Source organism: Canis lupus, chromosome 23, assembly GCF_048164855.1.
Source record: "Canis lupus baileyi chromosome 23, mCanLup2.hap1, whole genome shotgun sequence".
In the NCBI taxonomy this organism is placed as follows: domain Eukaryota; kingdom Metazoa; phylum Chordata; class Mammalia; order Carnivora; family Canidae; genus Canis; species Canis lupus.
The window spans coordinates 4,719,120-4,743,370 of NC_132860.1; the positions used below are offsets into that span (position 1 = coordinate 4,719,120).

Consider the following 24,251-nt stretch of genomic DNA (forward strand, 5'->3'; position numbering starts at 1 on the left):
TGTGAGTATTTTGTCTTTTTTTTTTTTTTTTTGCAGATGTGAGTTGAAAATTGCTTACTTGGCTGTGTTTCACAGATTTCAGGAAAAACCATTTAAGAGTTGAAGATTTAAGAAACCGAATGATAGTAGATGAGACCAGTCATAGACCATGGAGAACAGGGGGAGTTATTACTTGTAATGTTCATGTCACAACAACACTCTGGATAGGCATTTGAGGAAACTGAGGCCCACCCAGGGAGGGTAAGTGATGTGATTTCCCTCACAGCTCGCAGGCAGGCACATCATGTCACCGCAGCTACAATCAGCCAGCTCTGAAGGTTTACCAGTTAAATGTCCTCATTTAATAGTTCCTTTTTTCGTGTACAGACAAAAGAAAAAAAAAAGAAAGATTCTGTGACTGAGGGTCTCTCTTACGTGGACCCTATATTACATCATATCATTTGGGATTTTAAAAATGTTATCTGGGTGCCTTAACGGGCTTAAGCCCCAAGTATATATAAGATACAATTTCCACCACTAATGAAAAGATAAAGAATGTGGGCAAAACATAAACACTAGAGAAGCTTTTAATGCTAATCCATAAAACAGAATGCTCTAGAGTACATCAGCTTGGATTTATTGAACTTTATCTTAAACAATTGGATTTTTCTGTTATTGCTTTTTGAGAAATGAGCAACTCCTAAACCAGGCTCATCTAAATGCTTCCTACCTTTTTTTCTTTTTCTGTGAAAGCCAAGGGAAATAATAAATATTAATTATTTATTTCAGTGACAGGACATACATTTATTCATCGTAAATCAGTTAAAGTAACAATCAGTAATTTCCTCCACACATTCGGGTCATAAGGAGCCCAGTTTTAATTGGGCCTAAACAAACAGATTTTGAGTTGGAGACAAGTATCGTGTGTGCCCATAGAATTACAAAGTGCTTTGCCCAGAGTCAGCAGACTTAATGAGGCCGAACCTTTGCTCTTCCCTTAGACCAACACTAAGGAGGCAGGGTGTGGCTTCTTGGTAGGTGGGTGACACTCTGTGAGAGGCTTGGCACTTTACCAGTGACCAGTTTCAATTTCTTCAGGAGTTTCCTAAACATAACAAATATATTATTATGCAACTTTCTCCCCTGCATTTGGTTGAGCAAACAAACACTTTAGACCTAGAGTTTCCAAAGAGGCAGGAAAAAAAGTAAAGGAGAAAAATACTGGCCTACACAGTTTTAGAGACCTTCAGGGTACACAGCAGAAAGAGAGTAAGATGAAATGAAACTATATGTTTTTAAATGATTTTTGACAGAGAAGCAAGAGATTATACGGACTAAATCTGTGCAGTCCGTGCATTGATTAGTCACAGATAAAAAACACATTACATTTTTCCCCCCTCTTGTTTTTGATTCTGAAAATACCATTTCTCTAGACTGCCATTTGTCCACACCCCTTTTAATTCAAGTGTAGGGAATCAGAATAAGCAGCAAGAAAGCCCCAAATGTACTGCATCACTGGGTAACTGCAGCGGGGGTTCTCAGGTATTTCTGGGCCCACTGCAAAGATTTGCAGGAGTCGGACTGGCATCTGCGATGCTCACTTTAACAGCAGGTGGTCCTAAGGCAAGTGATGAGAGAGTCAGTGCTTTCAAATATATTGCCTAAAACTCAACTTGCTGCAATAACTATTTCAGAGTGTTGGGGTTTATTTAAATGTAGAGCCTGTAAATCGAAGATTCTGAGGACCGAAACGTGAAAGCAACACATGCTCCTTGGCCCGGTGGAAAGTAGGGTGGTGGTGGGAGCTGGAGAGACTCTTGCTGGATTCAGTGGTTCTCAAGAATCTCCTGGGGAGCTTTTAAAACCTGTTGATGTCTAGAGCCCAACCAGAAAGAATTTAATAGGTTTGGGGTGAGTCCTAACTGTCAGGATTTCCTTACAAGGATCCCAAGAAAAAAAAAAAAAAAAAAAAGGATCCCAAGAGAGTCACAGGGTCAGGAAGGTGTTGAAAACTGTGGCCCTAATTTTTAAAACAAGTATCCACTTTTGTAAAGATGAGTGTTATACCCTAGGAGAAAGTATTTTCCATATGAGATCTCTGGTATATACCGGTATGTAATATAAGATGTTTTCTCTTAATTATAAAATAGTAAGTATCATTATCATGAAAGCATTATGAATAATAATCCCATCAAATGATATATCAAGTATTATGTTATTAAATTATATTATTAGATGATCATAATTATTACGAATAAATCAAAATCATACTGTTAAAATATTATTTAAAAATGATTTTGAATAATAATGATAATTATTTTTATAATTAGGCAATTCTGGCTAAAAAAAAAAAAAAACAGCTGGCTCTCTAAAACAAATGTTGTCTTCCAGTGTTTTCCACGTGACCACAGAGACTTTACAAAGAGTTACTGTCTTCCATCTATTTCCTAATCTTTCAATGAATTTGGTTTCTTACTGGGATCCACTCTGATGAGCACATAGAATGAAGTATGACGACAGCGCATTACTTGATTATACTTTGAAAGCATGACTAAAGTGTACCTGCATTCTACTTGCATCAGAAATCAGAGGGCCAACTGACCCAGGTGGAACTGGCATCTGAGTTGGATTTGACCTGGTCAGACTCAAAGGGGGAGGCTGATTACGGAACACAGTTGACAGGCAGAGATGGACAGTCTCTTTCATTGCTTTCAGCTGTGAGTCCTGCGGGGGGAAAAAAGAGAGATGACAACTTTTACATGTGGATCCAGTTGTTCTTTTTGATTTGAGTCTCTCTGTCCTCCTTGCCTACACTCACTCATTCCCCATGCTAACGCCGAAGGTCATCGCCTGACTTCTAAACACCGCTACGACACACGGTGTAATGCACACTCAGTCTGTTAGGAGTTACTGTGTCTCATGATACATTTTTTTTTAAAGATTTTATTTATTTATTCATGAGAGACACAGAGAGAGAGGCAGAGACACAGGCAGAGGGAGAAGCAGACTCCATGCAGGGAGCCCTACGCGGGACTCGATCCCGGGACTCCAGGATCACACCCTGGGCCGAAGGCAGACACTTAACTGCTGAGCCACCCAGGGATCCCCCTAAACCTATCACCTCTCTATTGGTATCAATCTCTCTTATTACAAATCATTCCCCCCAGCAATGTAGGCACCTGTGTTTCTCAGAGTAGTCTGTAGCACCACTCAATTTGCGCACAGATTGGAAAAATACCAATTTTGTTTCTAATAAAACACTTATTTCCTGTGGGCCTTGTTAAGTGGAGGGAATTAATCTGATGTGATCATAAATTCTATTATTTACACCTTCTTATATTTGCATAGGATTTCACAATATTTCAAGCTCTCTCACAGGCAAGAAATAACTTTATGCTTTCTAACATCTGTAGAACTGGTATCTTTATTACTAATTTACTCTGACACAATTAAAGTTCGAGGTTTCCAGAATTTTTTTCCGGTTTATATCACAAGGCAGACTGAACTACTGTAGACAACCATCTGTAACTCCCATCTTCCAGATTCCACTGCTAAAAATATTTTTAAGTGCTGATAGAGTAATGATAATAATAATAATAATAATAATAATAATAAATAATACTAATACAAAGCTGGTACAAATGACAGAGAGAGATCCCTCAGTGCCAAAATGGAGAGAGACACACAACTTTTAGAAAACCTTATGGTCATTCAGGCATAACAAAGGTCATGGATGTAGGCCCAAATAAGAAAATGCCACATAATCATTCATTTCAAGACATGAGGTGTAGCCTTTGGGACAAGAGAGATGAAGAGATCACTGGGGCCAAGACCCTTGGACAAACTGGCACATGTGGAGCGTACCCTCGCAGTGGACCCAGGGGTCAGTGAAGCAGCAACGTCTGCTGTCCTCCTGTGGAGGTAGTATTCTTCTACAGTCTTCTTCTACAGTCTATGCCAGGAATACACACCCTCATATAGCATCTGCTCCTATTTCCTCTCTCCTGAAGAGTAGCGACCATGACTTAGATCCTTCCCAATGTCTACCTCTGAGCTTTCTATTCTTGTGTGGTATATGATAAGGTTTATCTTTAAGATGAGAAAGAATGTTTTTTTTCTAGAAGAACGGCAAGTTAAGAAATCTAGTTGATCTGGGCAAGAGATTAAAAAATAAGCAACAAAAAGCATCAGTAAGAGCAGCAACTGGGAACACATAAGAAATAGGACCGACATGTATTGCCTTCTTATTCATATTGCCCTGACAAGGTGTCTAGGATGACATAAAAATCTGATAAGAACTAGGGTGGAGGAATGTTGGTAAGTGGACAGGGCAGGGCTAAGCTAAATGATGATCTTTCACTCAAAGTGGACCCTTTTATCTGCTTGCCTGAGCCCCTGAATTCTTGTCTTCATCCAACCCAGTAATTTCAATCTATTATTTGTTTTCTTCATATAATTTGTCTCTAAATTTTTATGTACACAGGCAAGTTGCCTATTTTGTTCAGAACTGTGTATTTAGGACTTAACCTAATTCCTGATGCAGTAGAAGGGACTCGCCAGAAAGTTTTTTGAGTAAATGACAAACACTTAGGTGAAAATGTTGTTTCTTTATGCCAGGGAAAGAAAGTGACAAACTCTGTCAATGAAAATAAATAATAGTTCAGATTTCTCTCCCTATGGGTGGTTTGTTATAATCATGGCTAACTCTTCTCTTCTCGCACTACAGCATAGGACATCATGGCACTGGGTCAGGGGAGAAATAGCCCAGGTGGCACTGGACAATTTAGACACGTTTTCTGTCTCACATGTTACAGTGAGACAGAACTCAGTGGAAATAGAGTTAATGCGACAGAGTCAGGCAAGTTTGGGCCCAGACCCAAAGTTAACGTGGCTTTGAAGTGTAGATGTTCAATCATCTCAGATCATGCAGGAGGTAACGATGGTTATTTTATTCCCTGCATTCATATCTTGGCTCCTCTACATACACTATGCATGTATCTGTAACAGGTTTACAGTCTATGTTTCCATGATGAACAAATTTCTGAGTAATGGTTGAACTTGGATGTGAAAATAAAGAATGAACTGCATCAGCTTAATTTGCTTAGAACATCGATTTTCAGTAAATGCTGTTCAGGGAAGACCAACTTTCCAATGGAACAATACGCAAGAATGTGCACATATGCTACTATATTTTTAATCATCTGAACTTGGTGCGATCATCTCATCTGTTCCACTGGTGTCCTGGCATGGTCAGGACCATCCCAGATGCCAGAGTCAACATCCCACAGACATACCCTCCAGCGTCTCACCTTTCCTGGCCATGGTCATTAGCTATCTCTGCTCTTGTGTTTCAACTGATGCTTAAGTCTCTTGGCCCCTGATTTTATTTCTTTTTTGGACCACGAGCATACAACTTGGCCTCCTACCTTAGGTTCCACCTCCGTTCCTTGATCACATCGTAGATTTTTCCTGCCAGAGATCACATACTGCTGCGAGCCACCCTGCCCTAATTTGCTCCGCTTTCCACCACAAAAACAGCTTTCAGTTAGTTCCTCTGACTCAACAGAGCCTGGCACTGACGCTACTCAGGTTCGAGATGACCCAGTTCCATAAGCAGGACTCAGACAATGAGGTTGCACCACGACATCATTATGTTTCCATTTCTACTGCTAGCTGTGGTCTGGTTTGAAATCACAGGTTACTGCTCACTTGGAAGTTCACTGTAACAAGATGTCACCTGATGAAATACGATATAAACTGTACAGAGTACACTTTGTCCAAGATCTTACAACCTATTCCCTCCTAGGGTCAGTCTCGTTTTTGCCCTGCCTTTCTCCTCCTTGCCTCAGACCCCGTTTCTCACTTGCTTTGCCACAGAGTAGTAAGATGCAAAACTTTTTAAGGAAGAACCTGATTACCTCAACCTCTTTTTACTTATAGACCATCAAAGATTCCCAATGTATTTGCTTCTTAGAGCCTTCACACTTGCTGTTTCCTGTGCCTATGAGCCCCTTTTCCAAATATCTATTAGAAAACTTCCACTTAGGGGGCACCTGGGTAGCTCAATCGGTTGAGTGTCTGAATCTTGGTTTTGGTTCAGGTCATAATCTCACAGGTCATGACATTGAGCCCCACGTGGGGCTCCACACTCACCGGGGAGTCTGCTTGAAGATTCTCTCCCTCTGCCCCTCCCCTCACTTGCTCTCTCTCTCTCTAAAGTAAATAAATTAATCATTAGAAAAGTAAATAAAATACTAATGCTTCTGCTATATAATATGCAAAGTTTAAAAGGAATTACTGTGTACATATATGATCTTAACATGGGTCCGAGATTTAGAAGGTAATTGTTCATGTGTCTGTAGGCAAGTATTTTTCTCAGAAAATGCATTTTTTTCTGGGAACAACAGGATATACCTTGCAAAGACAACTGTGCCCCTTCTTTCTTGTCTCCTAACAGATAAAAATTCACAAGATATTATTCCCCCTCCTCTTAATTCATTTCCACGAAGATGTGAGGTCCTCAGAGAGATCTGGGTATGGATTAACTGCTGGCTTGGAAAGACCACAAAGGGCTGTGAATCCCAAGGCTTTTCCCTAACTTTTACTTTGGCCACGAAAGCAGCTCTATGAATCTTGTATGGTCACTTTGACATTTTTGATTCTCTATCTAGATAAGTGCTAGGTCCCTTGTATGTAGAATAAATAGCAAGTTCATTGAGTTATGAAATTAGATCTTCATTTACCCACTTAATCAATAGCTGCTTATGACGCTCAACCTCTGTGTCGGACACACATGGCAAAGCCAGTTCTTATTCTTTTACTACTTAGTCCTGGGAATGTGTAGGTTGCCTCACACTCTGTCATCTTTTTCTTTTTTTTTCTTTATGATTTTACTTATTTATTTGTTTTTTTAGAGAGTATGCACACAGGAGCAGGGAGAGGAGCAGAGGGAGAGAGAGGGGGAAAGGATCTCAAGCAGACCCCCCAGAGCTGGATCCCACGACCCTGAGATCATGACCTGAGCTGAAACCCAGAGTCAGATGCTGAACTGACTGGGCCTCCCAGGTGCCCCCAACACGTGTCATCTTTAATATGTATGTAAATCATGCATGCTTTCCAGAGCAAAATTGTGTGATGGTCAGATTCAACAGACAAAAAAAAAAAAAAAAAAAAAAGTTTTTTTTTTTTTAATATGAAAGTTTGAGAGATAGTTTTCCACACTATAAAGCTGTTTTTACATTCCAGTAGCTGAGGCTTCCTATAATTCATAAGATATTGCCAAATAAATAATTGATTGTTTGGAAAACCAAGCTTGATTCTTAGATCTTCGGATTATTTTTGTTTATGTTGTGATAGTAAACTGAAATCTCTTTTATTAAATATGTCATGAGAGCCAAGTTAGAGCGCAAAGATGTTTTCGTAATATTTATGAAGTATTTAAGGTTATTTGGAGCTAGCTAGGCACCTGAAGAGAGTAAAAAATCTCATATAAAGATGATGGAGAGAGGTAGTGAGCAATTTCATTAAAGTGTAGTTTTTCTCCATTTTGAAGTGAGCTACTATTTCTACCTGCCTTTATGACCCCAGCTTATGAGCCTCATACATATGGTACAAGGGATTTGTTGAAACTGACCTCTAGTAAAATGAAATGCTTTTATAGTTTACTGTAGCAAAAGGAATGACAAGATCTGGAAGGCTAAAGAGAAAAATGGTTAACACAAACAGGCAGTCTCTCCAATCTCAGTCATTGACGTTAATAATTACTACGCTTACTGAGGGTTTTCCATGTGCCAAGACTTCTTAGTCCTTTACTTTGTTGGATGCATATAATCTTCTCACCACCTTTATAAAGTAAGTTTTATTATTATTAATTATTATTATTACTATTATTATTATTATTATTATTCCATTTTGCAGTGATGCATAATGAGTCTGAGGAATTCGAACACGGCCATTCGGTGGGAGAGTTGTGACTGAAGAAAGGCAGGCTGATTCTGGAAACCTTTATTTAAACACTGCAACATAAAGGCTCTTGTGCTAAATCCAGACTGTGGCATGGTGTGGGCTAGGCACACCCGAGTGGGGAGTGGGTAGAGATGGGGTGGAGAAAAGCATACAATGGGTAAGAGGAAGGAGGAAAACCCTCAGTCAACCTGGAGTTCTGTGACTCAGGCTAAATTATAATTTGCTCGTGACATATTATGTGACTACTGCACTTTGTACAACCCGCAAGTACTTATAATGCACTCACCCTCTGTGCTTCTGAGACTTCCTAGCTCCACAAACAATTATTTCCTAATTTTTGGCATGCAACATACTGTGAGAGCTGTGGAACTCTACAGCACGCACCCAACATGTTTTCTGTTTCCCCTAGATCTGACCACGTGGGGGTCACACGAATGGCATTTCGAACCTGACTGAGTGGATCGTGTGAAGTCAAATCAGGGAAAAGATTTAACGGAAGGGGGGTACATTCCAACAGTCAGAGCTGCTAAAAAATCAAAGGAGGCTGGGCTTCCTTGGGATCCCAGAAATCCAATGTCTTCCTAGGATTTAGAGTATCTCATAGAGATTGTGGCAGGGATGTTGGAGAAAGGATTAAAAAAAATGGTCTAGTTGAATTTTAGGATTTATATGTATCTCTGACTTTCTGATTCTCCCAACTCTATAGAGAATCGTGTCCCTTTTTAAAAAGTTATATTATGTAGCATGAGTTGGATAGAGTCAGAGATTAACATAGATTAGTATAAACTTATTTTTCACATAAATTAAAATAAATCTCGTAAAGCTGGAATCATGGCAAGATGAATTTTACTTGGTCTAGTCTACAAAATGGCATGCAGGCTTTCTTTAAAATCCTAAACAGGATCTTAAATACTTGGAAAATATGAAATAAGATGATGACAAAGGAATCGAGTGGTTAAAATATTTAGTTGTTATTTAAGCAAGGAGATACCATAAGGACTCCAGGAGGAGTCTACCCGAAAAATTCTATCTCCTCTAACCCGTATCAAAACACCCATGGTTTACCCTGTGGCTAGGAGGCAATCTCTTTTCCTTACAAAGCAGCTAAATAAACGTACGCAGCATATTATTGCAAAGTAAGTCTATGATCTTACTTGCTTAATTTTTTTAAGTAAAACGACTGGTAAGCAGTGATCACAGAAACGGAAGGCTCTTGACAGCAGATAGCACAGTTTCTTCATGGTTTAAAATAACATTTTTAAAAATACAGGGGCATACAGAGAACAATATAACAATTATAACAAGTATCAGGTAAATAGCAAGCTGAATTAAATACTGAAAAGCCTCACGTTTATATTATATTTTTGTCATATGTGATATTTATTATACTTTAATAAAATACATATAGCATGCATATACATATTGGTAATATATGCACACATGTGCTACGTACACCTAATGTATATACCAAATGAGGCATGCATGTAGTGTGTACAAACTATGTGTGTGTGTGTGTGTGTGTGTAAATTAAAGACTATCTGCATCCATACATTTATAGGAAAATGAAACACTTGGGAAACAGGAGAGGTAGTTTTAAGCACCCTTAGTGTGATTTTACTCCATCTTTCCCCAAAGGCAATGGGTTCTTGAATTTGCATGTATTTTTCTATTTTACCTATTTATATGATATATAATCCAAAAAATGTGATTTGTGTATTTGAACAATTATTAAATACCATATATCTAATTCTGATTCTTTTTACTCAACAGTATGCTACAGATGTGTTAATACCGTTATAAAGTCTTTGTATTTATTCATCAAAATTAAATTTTGATTACTATTTGAAAATATGAGTATGGAACATGTAGGAAATGTATATGCTAATGCTAAGAGTAAGCACTTAAATTATTTCAATATGCTATTAATACAAAAATTGTTGTATTTCATGTTCTTATGCGTGTCTCCAACCACATGGGGATAAGTGTAAATCCCAGGATACACACATTTAAACACTGATTTAATAATTACACTCCCACCACTAGCTTATCGGGATTTGGTATCATTAGACTTTTTAATTTGTACCAGTCTGATGGTGTTGAGATGACATCTCACTGGTTTTAGTCACATTTTTATTTTTCTTAGTTAAGCACCTTTTGTTAATAAATTGTACTGAAATATAGTAGAATTTAAAAAGTGCCTGGGTCTTAAGTATACTTTTAAAAATCCATATACAATTTTAAGGAATATTGCTGTATACATACTGATGTAGGATGGTGAGATCTGTCTCTTGGACTCATCTATAATTTCCCATTTGGAAAATTCTAAGTCTTTATCTCTACAAATATTGCTTCTGTTTGTCATTCTTTTGGGACAACAATTATAAATACTTAAAAATTTTAAGGTTAATATACATTTCTTATTTTTTCTGTTTATGTTCCATTTGTTTGTACTTTCTCTATGTTACTAAAGGTATTTGATATTAATTTTCCTTATATGTCTTCAGTTCTATTATGTCCGATTATCTAATCAGCTACTGAACAAAGTTAAAGTCTCAGTTAGATGCTTTGCATTATTTAGTTCTACAATATCGACTTGATTTTTTTAATAGATTCCAAGTCTAGTGAAAAATTTTATCTTTTTATTTGTTTTGTCTACTTTCCTCTATTGTCACACACACACACACACACACACACAACCATCATCTTTTTTCTCATTCCAATATCTGAATCAGCTTCAGTTGTGCTTTCCTTGTTCTCTTTCTGTATACTGATCAGATTGTATTTCCTCTCCACACATCTAGAAACAATTTTATTACATGTCAAACACTGTGTATAAATAAACCAAAAAATTTCCAGAGGATATCTTCCACAAGTGAGGGTCTACCTTTCCAGTGTTAGATAGGATGATGGCTGCTAACTCCAACCTAATCAAGAATTGATCTTTATCAGAGGATGTGTTGAAGGCTTAGTAAAATACAGATTACTCCTGGATGGCCCTGTTCCTTTGGCACAGATTTTCCATTCTTTTGATTGAGAAAAATGTGTTGTTTGTCTTCTCAAGTCTGAAATACTATGACTGAGTTCTCAGAGTTTCCTGTATTAATATGTGCTAGACATATATTCTCAGTATTACAGAAAATTACACTGGATATTTAATAAATTGGCATGAGTAAACAAAGAGATTATTTTAAAGTCATCCTCCCCTTTTGAGTGAACTAAAGAATAAAGAAATGTTTATTTCCTTAAACTTCATAAAGTTGATTTAAAAATGAAAAAAAAGAATGAGAGGTGTTTAGAAATTTTGTCAAAGTCTAGCATAACAGTAATTCTGAATTATATAATCAATTTCTCCCTATTTCCCTTTCCATATGCCAATTGCCTGTTCTCCATGTGTGTTTCATATGAAGAACACTGAAAGGAAACGGTCAACATCAAGTGGGAATTGTGGTTTATCCTGAGCATACACATTTGTAACACAATGAGTGATTAATAAAACCAAATGAAATAAAGGAGATAAAAAGCATTTAAGAAAATTTTTTTGGAATTAGGGGTGATGGTAGCACAACTTTGTCAACTTTAAAAATGTGACTTCTATGGTATGTGAATTATATTTAAGAAAAGCTGTTATAAAGATGGATGGTCACTCCCTCTTGCAATATTTTTATATGAACAAAGTTGGTTAGAAGTGCTACTTTCTTTAATGATTCTACCTCCAGAACTCTGATTTAAGATTTCCAAAATAAAAAGTGTCAATGACTACTTCCATGTGTTCCATGACTCATTCATGCAGGGTTAATCTGGCATCTTTGCTGGCCCTTACAGCGTGTTTATTCATGGTGTTACAGAATACATGTACTCGTAAGGTGGAAAATGAAAAGTCATGAACTCACAAGGCTGAACCTTGAGTCAATTTACGATAGCAGCAAAAAGGAGGAAAGATTTGGGTTCCACATTTTTTGAACTCACGGATTCTATAACCATCTTCCAGGTACAGCATCCGGAAGTGCATTGATAAATCAGGTGAAGCAATGGGTCTACTCTAGCTTCGTCTGCTAAAACTGAAGCTATGAGGACTCATAGATGTAAACTTACCCGGTCAAGAGCTGCTTTCTCCAGCTCATTTTTGGCCACAGCTAATTTTCGTTCCAATTCAGTAAGTTGTTGGGCCTGTAAAATGAAAGGGAGGCAAACCTTCTTAGTAAATTCTATAATGCTCCTTTTCACTTTAAGCATCTTTCTTTTTTTTTTTTTTTAAGCATCTTTCATTCATTGCAAAGAATAAAAAAAAAATACTTTGTGAAATCTATTTAGAATTCAGTTTAAAAATACTGTATAACCTTTGATTAAGCTTTCAGAAAATGGTGCATTCTGGATTAATTAATATGTACTACATTCTTCACTGGACCAAAATATCTAGTTGCAAAGTTCCAGCTCAAGGCCCTGAATATACTTTGACTTCTTATGTCAGCTATGTTTCCAGTTGTTCTACACTGGATTAGATTTCCCTAAAATTCATATATTGAAGGTCTAACGAACCCCCTCCCGATATGTGGTTGTATTTGGAGACAGGGCCTTTAGGGAGGTAATTAGGTGTGGGGCCCTAATCCCATATGACTCATGTCTTGATAAGAAGAGGCACCAGAAATCTCTCTCTCTCTCCATGTTCACATAGAGTAAAGCCAATGTGAGGACTCAAGTGGCACCATCTGTAAGCGAGGAAGATCCCTCATGAGAAACCACATCTACCAGCACCTTAATCTCAGATTTCTTGCCCTTAGAATGGTGAGAAAATAAATTTCTGTTGTTTGAGTCACCCAGTCTGTGGCTTATACTATGGCAGTCTGAACAGACTAGTGTAATAGCGTTCATTCTTTTTATTATTGAGGTTTAATCCAACACACATCTCTATCCTACCATATCCCAGTACCTTTGCAAATGCCATAACTGTTCTGTTAAAAAAGAGCAATGGCTTCAGATCTGGAAGATGTATTTATATCTAGAAGATGCTCAGCAGACTCCTAAAGGACTTGCAGAAGAACCTGCCTCCTCTCAGGTTTCAGAACTTCTCTATACCCCTGGCCTTTCCCTGTCTCCTACATTTAGCCAATGAAAATAATCTCAAACTGTAAAGAATGGAAGATCTTCCTCATGGTCTTGTTGGGGAAGGAGACTGAATTCACCTGGAAAAGTTGACAGCAGAAGGCTTATCACTTAATAGCTACCTAATCCATGTATATAAAATATATCACATGTGTATTTATAAATGTATATGCTTAAAAATAAAATTTTGAACTAAAAAAACAGAGAAAGTGGACTTCCAATATGAAGGTATCCATAAGTGGAAGAAAACCAACAAGCTCTGAGTCCTAGGCCCCCACCTGTATTCACCTTGGCCCTGTTTGTCTCTATCTTTCCTATCTTCCCACCACCGAACCCCACACTGTGAAGACCTTGGGGCCACAGGCCTCAGTCTCACATCCCTAACCCTTCACTAATGCCATCCTACCCGCTGTGCATTGCTGCTGCGTTGGGGCCATCGACCTTCCTCAACCACTGAGCACTCAAGACTCACACTGGGACTGTCCCTGGCCACCACTGGCCCTGCCTAAGCCAGCTTCTGTCCACAGGACTGAGCCTCAATGGATGGAAGGAGAAGGATGTCTCTTCTATCTCTCGCTGTGTCCTCAGCCAAGGATAGGAGTTAGGGACAATGGAGAGGGGTAGTGGGCCAACCCACACTCCCACTTGTTATGGGCTAGGTCCTCAGAAGTTGGGGAAAGGGAGTGAGCGTGTCTGTACTAGCCTCAGTCTACATTCTAGTGACCATCTGAAGGAACTGCCATGCTGCCCAGCAAGTCCTCATGTCTCACTCCACCCCCACCCCCAGGTTCTCATGCTATTTTCTTTCTCAGGTCCTCTTTGGTGGGCAGCCACTCTCCTCAGGATGCCACCATCAGTTCCCTGCAGTCCAGAGGGGTCTGCATAGGGATAGGACTTCCTGCCTTGGCCTGTTTTCCTCCCTTGGAGGATTTCAGCCCAAATCCTGTCATTCATCCTAGAGGATCCCTACTAAAGAATGACCCAGATTGCTCAGTAACATAGCAATCCAGGAAACTTGTTTTAGGGCAGATAGAATGAATTCCAACAGAAATAAAAAATATGCCTTTGAAAGCTATTCCCAGGATTTTAAGTATTTACCTCTTCTAAGGACTCATTGAACCTGGTAAAATCTAGCCGAGAGATCTTAGAAGACAGAAGGTTATAAGAAGAATAAGGAAAATAATCAAAGGAATTGTAGATACTGACATATATTATCATATGTTGGTGCTAGTTTGGGAAGGAAGAGCTACCGGATGCATATATAGTAGCTATAAAATTTCATTAAATAATAATAGTTCTATGGATGTGAATCTATCAGAAGACACATAAAAGACAGAATATTTTACTATATAGTAAATTTTATTTGTATTTAAAAAAATATTTTATTTATTTGTTCATAAGAGACACAGAGACACAGGCAGAGGGAGAAGCAGACTCCCTGTGGCGAGCCCAATGCAGGACTCAATCCCTGGACCCTGGGAGCATGACCTGAGCCAAAGGCAGAGGCTCCACCACTAGCCACCCAGATGCCTCCCAAATTTTGTTTGTTTTAAGTCAAGTTGATTTGTTTTCTTTTTTTTTTTTTAGATTTTATTTATTTGAGAGAGATACACACACAGAGAGATAGTGAGAGAGAGCACAAGTTGGGAGGAGAGAGAGCAGACTCCCCACTGAGGAGGAAGCCAAATGTAGGACTCAATCCCAGGACCCTGGAATCATGACCTGACCAAAGGCAGATGCCCAACCCACTGAGCCATCCAGGTGCCCCTACTTGTTTTCTCAATTTAACTCCAGTAAAATAAAAGATAGGGCGACTTATGAGGAGCTAGTCATGATTCTGAGCAGCTTTCATTCACATTTAATCACTGAACAAGTTTCTATGAAAGGACTGATTCTTCTCAGGCCAGGAAACATCATCTGTGTCCGCAGGTTGAAAACATACATGAATGGCAAGCATGTAAAGTGAACATCACATTATGAAATTCTTTTTTGTAATAATTAATTTTTTGAATTTAAATTCAATTTGCCACCTTATAGTATGACACCCAGTGCTCATCCCATCAGTGCCCATCACCCAGCTAATCCATCTGCTGACCTACCTCCCCTTCCTCAACCCTTTGTTTGTTTCCCAGAGTTAAGAAGCTCTCATGGTTAGTCTCCCTCTCTAATATTTCCCACTCAGTTCCCCTCCTTTCCCTCATAAGCCCTTTCACTATTTCTTCTTTTCCATATATGGGTGAGACCATATTTACATATGGTAACTGCTAAACATTAAGTGTGTCACCTGAGAAGTCAGAGTGCCTTCTTCCTTAATAAAAGTAATGGCAAAACACTATGACATTTAATTTTCATACATGTACATTTTCTCATTTGAGCTTTCTAGTTAGAAGCTAGAGTCCCTATCATAAGTCTTAATTTACTTAAAAAAAAAATGTTGCTTCAGAGTTTCAGGTTTTTACAGACCACAAAACAATGGAGGCTGGTTTGGCTGCACCATCCAGTCTTGCTTCTGGATTTGTTCCTTGCTATTTTCCTCAAGAATTTAACTTAAATTGGGCTGGATTATAAAGGAAGACATTAGTGCTGTATATCACACAAAAAACTGTCTTTTCTCCCCCCTTCTAAGAAACACGAATCTATAGCCATGGTGAATGCTATCAAAAATCTCAGCTATTTCATCTTCTGATGGGAGCATAAGAAAAGGAAGCACTACAGGCATATGAGCACAATGTCCGCCCCCAACCCCCAAGTGTTTCCTGGCACGGCCTCCTGCCTGGAAAGACTACACTGACCCATCTAGGGCCGGATCAGGGAAGTATGTATATAGACTCTGAGTAGGGAATTCAGAACAGAGCATCCTCCTAATGTTCTGGCCCCTGCAAAGTTTTAATAAAGAGCTTAAATAAGACTACTGTGATTCCTTTATAAGGGACATAGGTTGGTAAAGGACTATAATAGCTGAGTCTTTTAGGGGCAGGGAAGAAATGGCCCAGCCCACATTGCAGTAAGTTTGAAGGTGGCATCAGCAAAACAAGGAGAGAAGGCTTCAGAAGCCCTAGCAATGGCTCTGCTGCTTTATTATTGATAAGATGCAATTGCTCTACAACCAATAAAAACACGCAGGTGTGTTCCAGCAAATAATGGACAGCGAGTTTAAGAGACGTCCCATTAGAGTGTGAGGTGAACATATTAGAAATTCTTCATTTTAATTCCAAATGTTAACATCGTAAAATAAGTGCTATTATAAAATATTCTGTAATCTACAATTTTTATACTAAAATATCCTTATATAAAATATTAGAACTTATATTTATGCATTTTCTAAATCTCGTCTATGTTATTTATGCTTATAACATACACGATATGATAGTATAAGAATAATATGATAACAATGATGATAACGGACCTGAACTCTTTCTCTCTGTATTCATTCCACATAACTCTATCTGGGACAGAGCATTGTTTCTATGCTCTTAGAATGAGAAACTGAGATACAGATTTATAAAATACCTTGCTCAAGATCACACAGCTGGGCAATAACAGATCTGGAATTCAAATTTAGGCAGTTTGCATCCATAGCTGGTCCTCACCACTAAAGATATGAATGTATATAATCTATTTACAACTAACAAATACACATATATTAAATGACGTGTGCTCAAAATTTACTGATGACCTTTAGATTTAAAGTGTTTGGAATTGGCTCAGACCCTTGGAGAAATTTTGCATGTTTAAGACCTTTCATCCATGGAGGATAATAGAGTCATAAGAGAAATGGTCTCAAGTACTCTGTAGGATATACTTGGTAGTTGGTGAAAGGATAATGATAGGACTGGATTTTTATGTATGATTCAATGCATCTATTAGTACATAAGACACACATGTTCCCTGCTCAGCAGCACCAACCTAGAAGATGTGGATAATAGTCAAGAGATATAATATAGACACCTACACCGCCACCAACATCATCTCTACATTCCACTTTACCACAGAGTTAGGAGGCAGGCAATCAACAATTCCTATTTGTTTCTACTCACCCTCAAAAAAGTAGGAAGTTGTGACACCAAGATTATCTTTGGCCATTTGATTCTTTGATTCAATATCTCCTCGCTTCAACATTAATAAGTTGGCAGTGACACTGACAGACGTGGAACTGATTGACTATTACACGTAACAAGGACCGAATCTGCACCTCAAATTATACAGGCACGGAGCTTAGCATAACATCCGGTTACAAGTGCTATTAAAACTTTTAATATGTCAAGGTTATATGTTAAACCTTGAAGAGCTGGCATATATAATTTCCCTCAAAATTCAAGGTTTTATAAGTATCCTATTGCCATCATGTGTATATGCATGTAGCACTCATGGCCATTTAAAGAAAATCTATCCCGATCAGTTTGTCATTGTGTCTTTGATGTGGGTTCCCTTTCTCTCCTCAAGAACATCTACACTTTGGAGGAAGGTGGCTCACACCCTTTGTCAGTAGTGTATTTTAGGAGAGATTATCTCAACACTGAGCTCCAGTGATGGGGATGTGATCCCTTACATCTGGAATGAAAGTGGTCTTTCTTCTTCATCTGAGTGAACAGATAGTATGTTTTTTTTTTTTTCCTTTCTCTTGATAGTGTAATATGAGGATGCTTAAGTCTCGGTTATAACAGCCTTATCTCTAGAATAAAAGAGAACATCCTGAGGCTAAAACTGTACTAGAGAAAAAAGTAGAGCATAGAAAATAGCAAATAAGTATATTACAGGATCTGGTGACTTTGAAAACTTTGCCATCATACCGGTAACACCTGAAATCAAAGGAACCTTGCATTTTCACTACTCTGAGTACATATGATTCATGTTCATTAATTAAAGTCTCGTTAGATATTTATATTTTCTGTCATTTGAAAAGAAAAGATTCCAACCTTCTGCTTATGGTAACTGGTATTGGCCAAGTCCTTCTCCAGAAACAGTCATGAGCTAATTAGGTCAGGCGGTGAACCACAGATTATGGAAAACTTGCTAGGTGAGACCTGTCACTAGACCAGCTTTCTGCCGGAGGGCCATTTACTGACCCAGCTGCAGGGGCTGGACCCCAGCAGATCACTGCAGTTGCCCTGAGCTGTGGAGGCAGAGATCAGAGTTTGGGGCGGATTGAACGCCTGGAGTAGAAGAGGGAAGGAGAACAGAGGAAGAGGGGCATGGGCAAGGGCAGGGGTTCCAAAAGTCAGTTTGTGGGGATGTTCCTGCAAATTCTTGGCTGAGACTTGGGCTGGACATAGGTAGGACAATGTATTACACGAGGCAAATCTCAAAGCAACTGTTAAGTGGCTGAGAGCAGAACAGACACGGGAGGTTGAGCACTGCAGAAGGACATTAGCATTCTAGAAGCATCCATATGCCTTATTAACACCACAGGCAACAAAGTAACAGCCTTTAGATGAATAGCCATGCAGGAAAGTGGTGGTTGGCAAATCACGGCCCAAAGGCCAAGTCTGGCCCACTGCCTGTTTCTGTAAATAAAATTTTATTGGAGCACAGCCACCTTTATTTATGTAGTGTCTAGCTACATTTGTGTTACCGTAGTGGAATTAGGGAGCTGCGAGAGAGACCATATAGCTTCCGAAGACTAAGGTATCAATCATGTGATCACTTGTCGAAAATGTTTGCTGAGTCCTGAGCTACTATAAAGTCTACTTTGAGCCGACCTCAAGAACGTCTACATCAAAACCTAGATTAAGATTCTGGGAGGCCGAGGAGGGGGCAGATTTTTGGAGGTTTAATTAACTCAGTCAAGTGAGAGGTACTGGATACCATCTTGGAGCGCTGACAAAGGGTGATGCCACCTCTACCTCGAGGTGGACACCAGCATTTTAGCTACATTATTGGACAAAAACTAACAATCTTCAAAAGAATCTAAAATTCAGAATCTCTCTGACATGTAAGTGACAGTCTCCAGCACAAAATAAAATCTTACTAGGTATTCAGAGAAATGCAATAAAGGACCCAAAGTCAAATGAAAGAGTAGGGGATGGTAGCCAATGAGTCTAAGGAAGCTTTCGGCAGAAAACTACCCCTTTCAAGTGTATTTTTATGCTAGATGAATTTCATAGAGAATGTACTGTATCATTCATTTTACTGGATAAAAGAACTTGAGTATATAATGGCACTTGCCTATGCACCTAGAACTGATAGCAAAGAAAAAAGGGGAAAAAGACGTAGGCTTAGGAGGGAGACGGAGTTTCCCCCCATCCACTATTTACCATTAGAGGCTAGATGGTAGCTGCAGGCAAATCATCTTTAATGCCCAAACATTTCCTTACAGACTTTTGTTCCTTATATTGGTCTTTGGAATCGTGACAGCACTTTCTAGCTGCTTCCCTGGCACCCTCCTCAGCTTTTTGGATCTCAGCTAATGAATCTTAGACCCTAAGCCACACATCCAGAAACTGCAAAAGGATTCTGTACAATGTCTGGAGGTTTTATCCACCAGGGCTATCACTGAAAATAAAGCCACCTTCGCCTTCATGAAAGATGGCTATCACATGATTCCTTTTCTCCGATGCCTTGGGAGGTTTCTGTGATCTAGAGAAACCTGGATTGAATACACTGCTTAGAAATATGCCCTGCAAGCATCTCATTTTTCTTTACTGCTGTATTTACTGCATGAAGGTAAAAACCTAAGTTACTATGAATCTATTTTGTCTTTGTCATAAATGTTCTATGAGGCAATAATTCCTAGGAGTAATGATTCCAGATCACAATATAACATGTAATGAAAATCGCTTCTTAATCTGAAAGCGATGGAGAAGAAATGTACGTTATCTAATCCGTGACTTTCTCAGGCGGGTACCACCAGCTCAACGTACACTAGCTAAAATCCTGGATGATGAGTGGTCCTTCAAACTACATAAATGGCTTGTTGCTTATATAATTGTGAGTGTAAGATAAATAAAGACTCTGTGAGTGTAAATAAAGTACAAAAAAATTGCTGCTTCTGTATTACTGTATTCATGGGTATTTTTCATATTTCTCTATATTCTCTTATCTGGTATCAATCTATATTTTCACTTTATTCTCTCTCTCTGCTATTACATAAGAATAAATGCCATTTAATAATCATAAATACCGTTTTTTAAATTACCACAGTGTGGCAGGTATGGGTCCATTCCTGTATATTACCTCCCAAATTTTATCATTAACCCCAAGGGGTGTATAGTATTACCATGTCTGACTAGTGAGGAAAAAGGATCAAAGAGAATAACATCGAACCACAATGAAGTTTTGCTACCAAATCGGCCTGACTCCAAATATACCACACTGGGCTACTTTTACTCCAACGACTTAAAAGCTAAATTGGACAACACAGGCCCTCGGTACATCTACAGAGTAGACAACCTCAGTCATGGCTCGGTTGCAGCTTCTTTCCATCTCTCTGTCTTTTCTGTCTTTTCTGTCTTTTTTTTTTCTTCATTTTTGCAGAATATTATTATTATTCTCTGCAAAAATTCTTGTGTTTGTATTCTAATCTTTTTCATTATTATTATTCCACCAATGGATAAACACTTAAGTCAAAGATTCTTCAAGGATTGAAAAACCCATTGCTCACCACAGGCTTCACTGTCCGGGAGCTTTCTGTATTATGTGAATAGTTGATTATTTCCTTGCCTGGAAGATCGGCCGCTATGACCTCCTGAAAACTTTCCACCCTCCTTTCATTTATTCCAGCTCTGTTTGTCTATTTCTTTTCTATTTGTCTGCCTTATATTCTGGTTCCTCTTCCTCTTATCTCTACCTAAAGATGAGAATTCATGGAAAACTTTGGTTCCTATGACACCTAGACTCAAACAATTCTATTCCTGTATCTTTCCATAAATTTTTAAATTTCGTGAAAGATATGTCAAATAATCACAGTCTTCTGATTCCTCAAAATCAGCCTGTAGAGAATGAAGTCATAACCTTCTCTCTGTTTATATTATTGTCAATGGCACATCACATCCATTTCCTATTGCCGCTATAAACAAATCATCACAAGCCCACTGGCTTAACACAAATTTATTATCATAAAGTTCTGGAGGTCAGGAATGCAAAATAAATCTCACTGGGCTCACGTCAAGGTGTTGACAAGCCTGGTTTCTCCTGGAAGCTCTAGGGTAAAATCTGCTCCTTGCCTTTCCCAGCTTCCAGAAGCTTCCTATACTCCTTGATGTGTGGTCCCAGAGCTCCAACATTTATTTTCATTGCCATCTTATCTTCTCTGACTGGGTCTTCTGCTTCCTTTTTTATAAAGACTTTTGTGATTACATTGTTGGCAGATAATCCAGAATAATCTGTCCATGTCAAGATTCTTAACTCAGGTACCTCCGCAGGCCATGCAGGATACCATATTCGCAGGTTCTGGGGATTAGGATGTAGATCCCTCTATGGGGTTATTAGTTATCCTGTGTTCCAAACACATCACCTTTGCCCCATTCCCAAAATGACTTTTCTTCCCATGCCCCTTCAGTCACAAATTCCATTTGTTCCCTGTCTACTGATTTTATTAGAACTACTAGAGTGGGTCCTCATTTCTACTTTACTGATTGCTACACCTGTTCTATTGTGTTCTCTGCTGTAGTCTCTACTTTTCTCCCCTTCTTCCTCCAGCAAGTCACCCCGCATACTCCACTAGGTTTATTTTTCATGAACATTTCCATTAACCTGTTTCTCCTTGATTAAAAAAACAGGAAAAAAAAAAACAGCATTTTTTAAAATTTATTTTATTTATTTATTTATTTATTTATTTATTTATTTATTTATTTATTTTTTATTTCTTATCGGCTTTACAATAAAATGCAAACTCCTTCATATAGAGGCTTCATATAGAGTAGTTTATCCTACTCTATCTTTACTGGCAATTAATTTTGTTTGACAAGACAGTCTACCCCACCCAAGCTAGGCCAAAAAAAGGACTGCTCACTAGCTCTGGTAAAGGGAGTAGTCTAGAACTGTGTCCATCCTCTTCATTTAAATTGCCTTGAGCAAGCCAACAAGTAGGAGTTCTTTGGGGATGCCTCTGTGAGGTTGCACTATGAGTCTCTTTGGAATTTGTATATTTTCAGGTTAATTATTTCAGATTCTAATGTCTTCATTTTTTAATTTATGTGTCATTATAAGTAATTTCTTCATGAAATCTTTCTCCTTTTCCATTCAGTCTTTCAATAGGTATTTACTGCAGGCATAATAAATCCCCAGCACTTTACACATTTATATGTCTCCGAGTAGAGGGCCTCCCATCCTTCCTCCCTCCCTCCCTCCTTCTCTGTTTTCTTCCTCCCCCTTCCCCTCACTCCTTTATTCCTTCCTTCCTTCCTTCCTTCCTTCCTTCCTTCCTTCCTTCCTTCCTTCCTTTTCTCACATCTTCATTTATATTATTTTCAGTGACCTGGTATGAGGTCAGTTACAAATAAACACAACGTAAGGCAATACCTTTATATCACGAAGCTCACAGCCTAAGGGCTCCTTCAATATTTCTGTATTTACCACTAGAGCTGTCAATGTGTCTTTTACATAGTAAGACAACAAAACTATATTGGTGTTCTATTTGAAGTCACAGGCACTTTAACTTTATTGGTAGAATGACAAGTGTTTTACTAGGCTCTCGGAAGAGACAAAGAGATAATATTTTGACCCAAGAGCATTATATAACATCTCAATGGCCTTCTTTATAGCTTACTGAATAAGGCGCACTTCTTATACACCTCAGGGTCTGCACATGTACCTGCTCTTTCTGCTTAGAATCATGGGAAATTCCCTGCTGCCCTGTTTGCCCTGGTCAATTCCTACTCATCCTTGAGATACCAGTTGAAATGCTAATTCGTATAGAGATCTATTTCTGAAGCACAAATATAATTTTAGCATTCTTGTTAGATTCTCTTGCGAAATATTATATTTTTTCTTCCTAATATTTTTACCAGTTGTGATTTTTGACACAGAAAATGATCGGTATGATACGGACATGAACCAATCAAGTCTGACTCTGCCCTGAATGCTGAAACGGGGTTCTGAGAGTTCTCTGCTTGACAGGTGTCAAGTAGTCAAGCAGTCCCTAAACAGCAGCACTGTGGCAGCTCCTAAGCAGGCTTGCCATACCCCCATCGATTCAGCTAGGAAAGAAACATGAGCCTAAATCAATTTGGACAGTTTATTACTCACACTGAAAACATAAGGAAGATCAGCATGGTGTTGGCACGTCATGTTTCTAATATCAATGGATGACATCAAACCAGGGTGCCATATCAACGGCAACATATGTGGTGGGCCTCTCGGTCATTGTGGCTCCAACTCTAGACTACAGCAAAGCCTACAGCCATACCCAAGGGAGGTGCAGATGTGTAATATGGAACGTCTCATGCTTCACTGACATTAGGAAGGTGGAGAATAGATTGCTACGTGGAAACCTCCCGAAAGATAGAGTGGCAGATGGGAAACAGTCCTGTAACAGCTGCCAATCAGACTACCTGTCTTTGTACGTTCCATGGAAGATCAGAGGACTTGGGTTAAACTACACGTCAGCCTGGCTTAAGTGATCTAAGTGAAGATGTGCATGATTATCCCGGTGTTACGGCAGAGCTATTGTGCTGTAACGGGTGTTAGCCATGTATTGCTAAGTGACAGCTCAGTGCCAGGAGAGATGTAGGGTTCCAGAAGGGCCAGGATAAAGGAGGAAATGGTTATTTAGCAGTTGGTACAAAAGTACTTTAATAGCTGAACAACTTCCATGTCTGTATTAATGTGTGCTGGCTATTACAGTTGTCATCTATCCATTTATCTATCCGATTGTTAATGCCGCATTCCCTCACGGGGCAACAGGCTCACGACACCCATTGCTTCTGTTTTGCTAACCCTTGAATCAATAATTCTTAGATTAGTGATGGGTACTTAGTAGTTGCTTAAGAAGTATTGGATGGGGCAGCCCGGGTGGCTCAGCGGTTTGGCGCCTGCCTTCAGCCCAGGGCGTGATCCTGGAGTCCCATGATCGAGTCCCACGTCGGGCTCCCGGCATGGAGCCTGCTTCTCCCTCTGCCTGTGTCTCTGCCTTTCCCTCTCTCCCTCTCTGTCTCTCATGAATACATAAATAAAATCTTTTTTAAAAAAAGAAGTATTGGATGAATGAATCAACAAATGTGTAGATTTGATGCTGACGCCACATAGTGTACTAAGGAAACAGGTATCTC

At 38.9% G+C, this 24,251-nt stretch overlaps 1 protein-coding gene across 2 annotated transcripts in view; it reads right to left on the reverse strand.

Annotated features, from left to right (window-relative positions):
• Nucleotides 1–24,251, reverse strand: part of LUZP2 (leucine zipper protein 2) — a 458,806-nt gene that overhangs the window by 70,107 nt on the left and 364,448 nt on the right. For both annotated transcript variants that reach the window (XM_072793748.1, XM_072793749.1), the window contains exons 8-9: nt 12,037–12,111; nt 2,542–2,703 (exon numbers count right to left, since the gene is read on the reverse strand). In XM_072793748.1, coding sequence (XP_072649849.1) covers nt 2,542–2,703; nt 12,037–12,111 — 237 coding nt within the window. The remainder of the gene's footprint in view (nt 1–2,541; nt 2,704–12,036; nt 12,112–24,251) is intronic.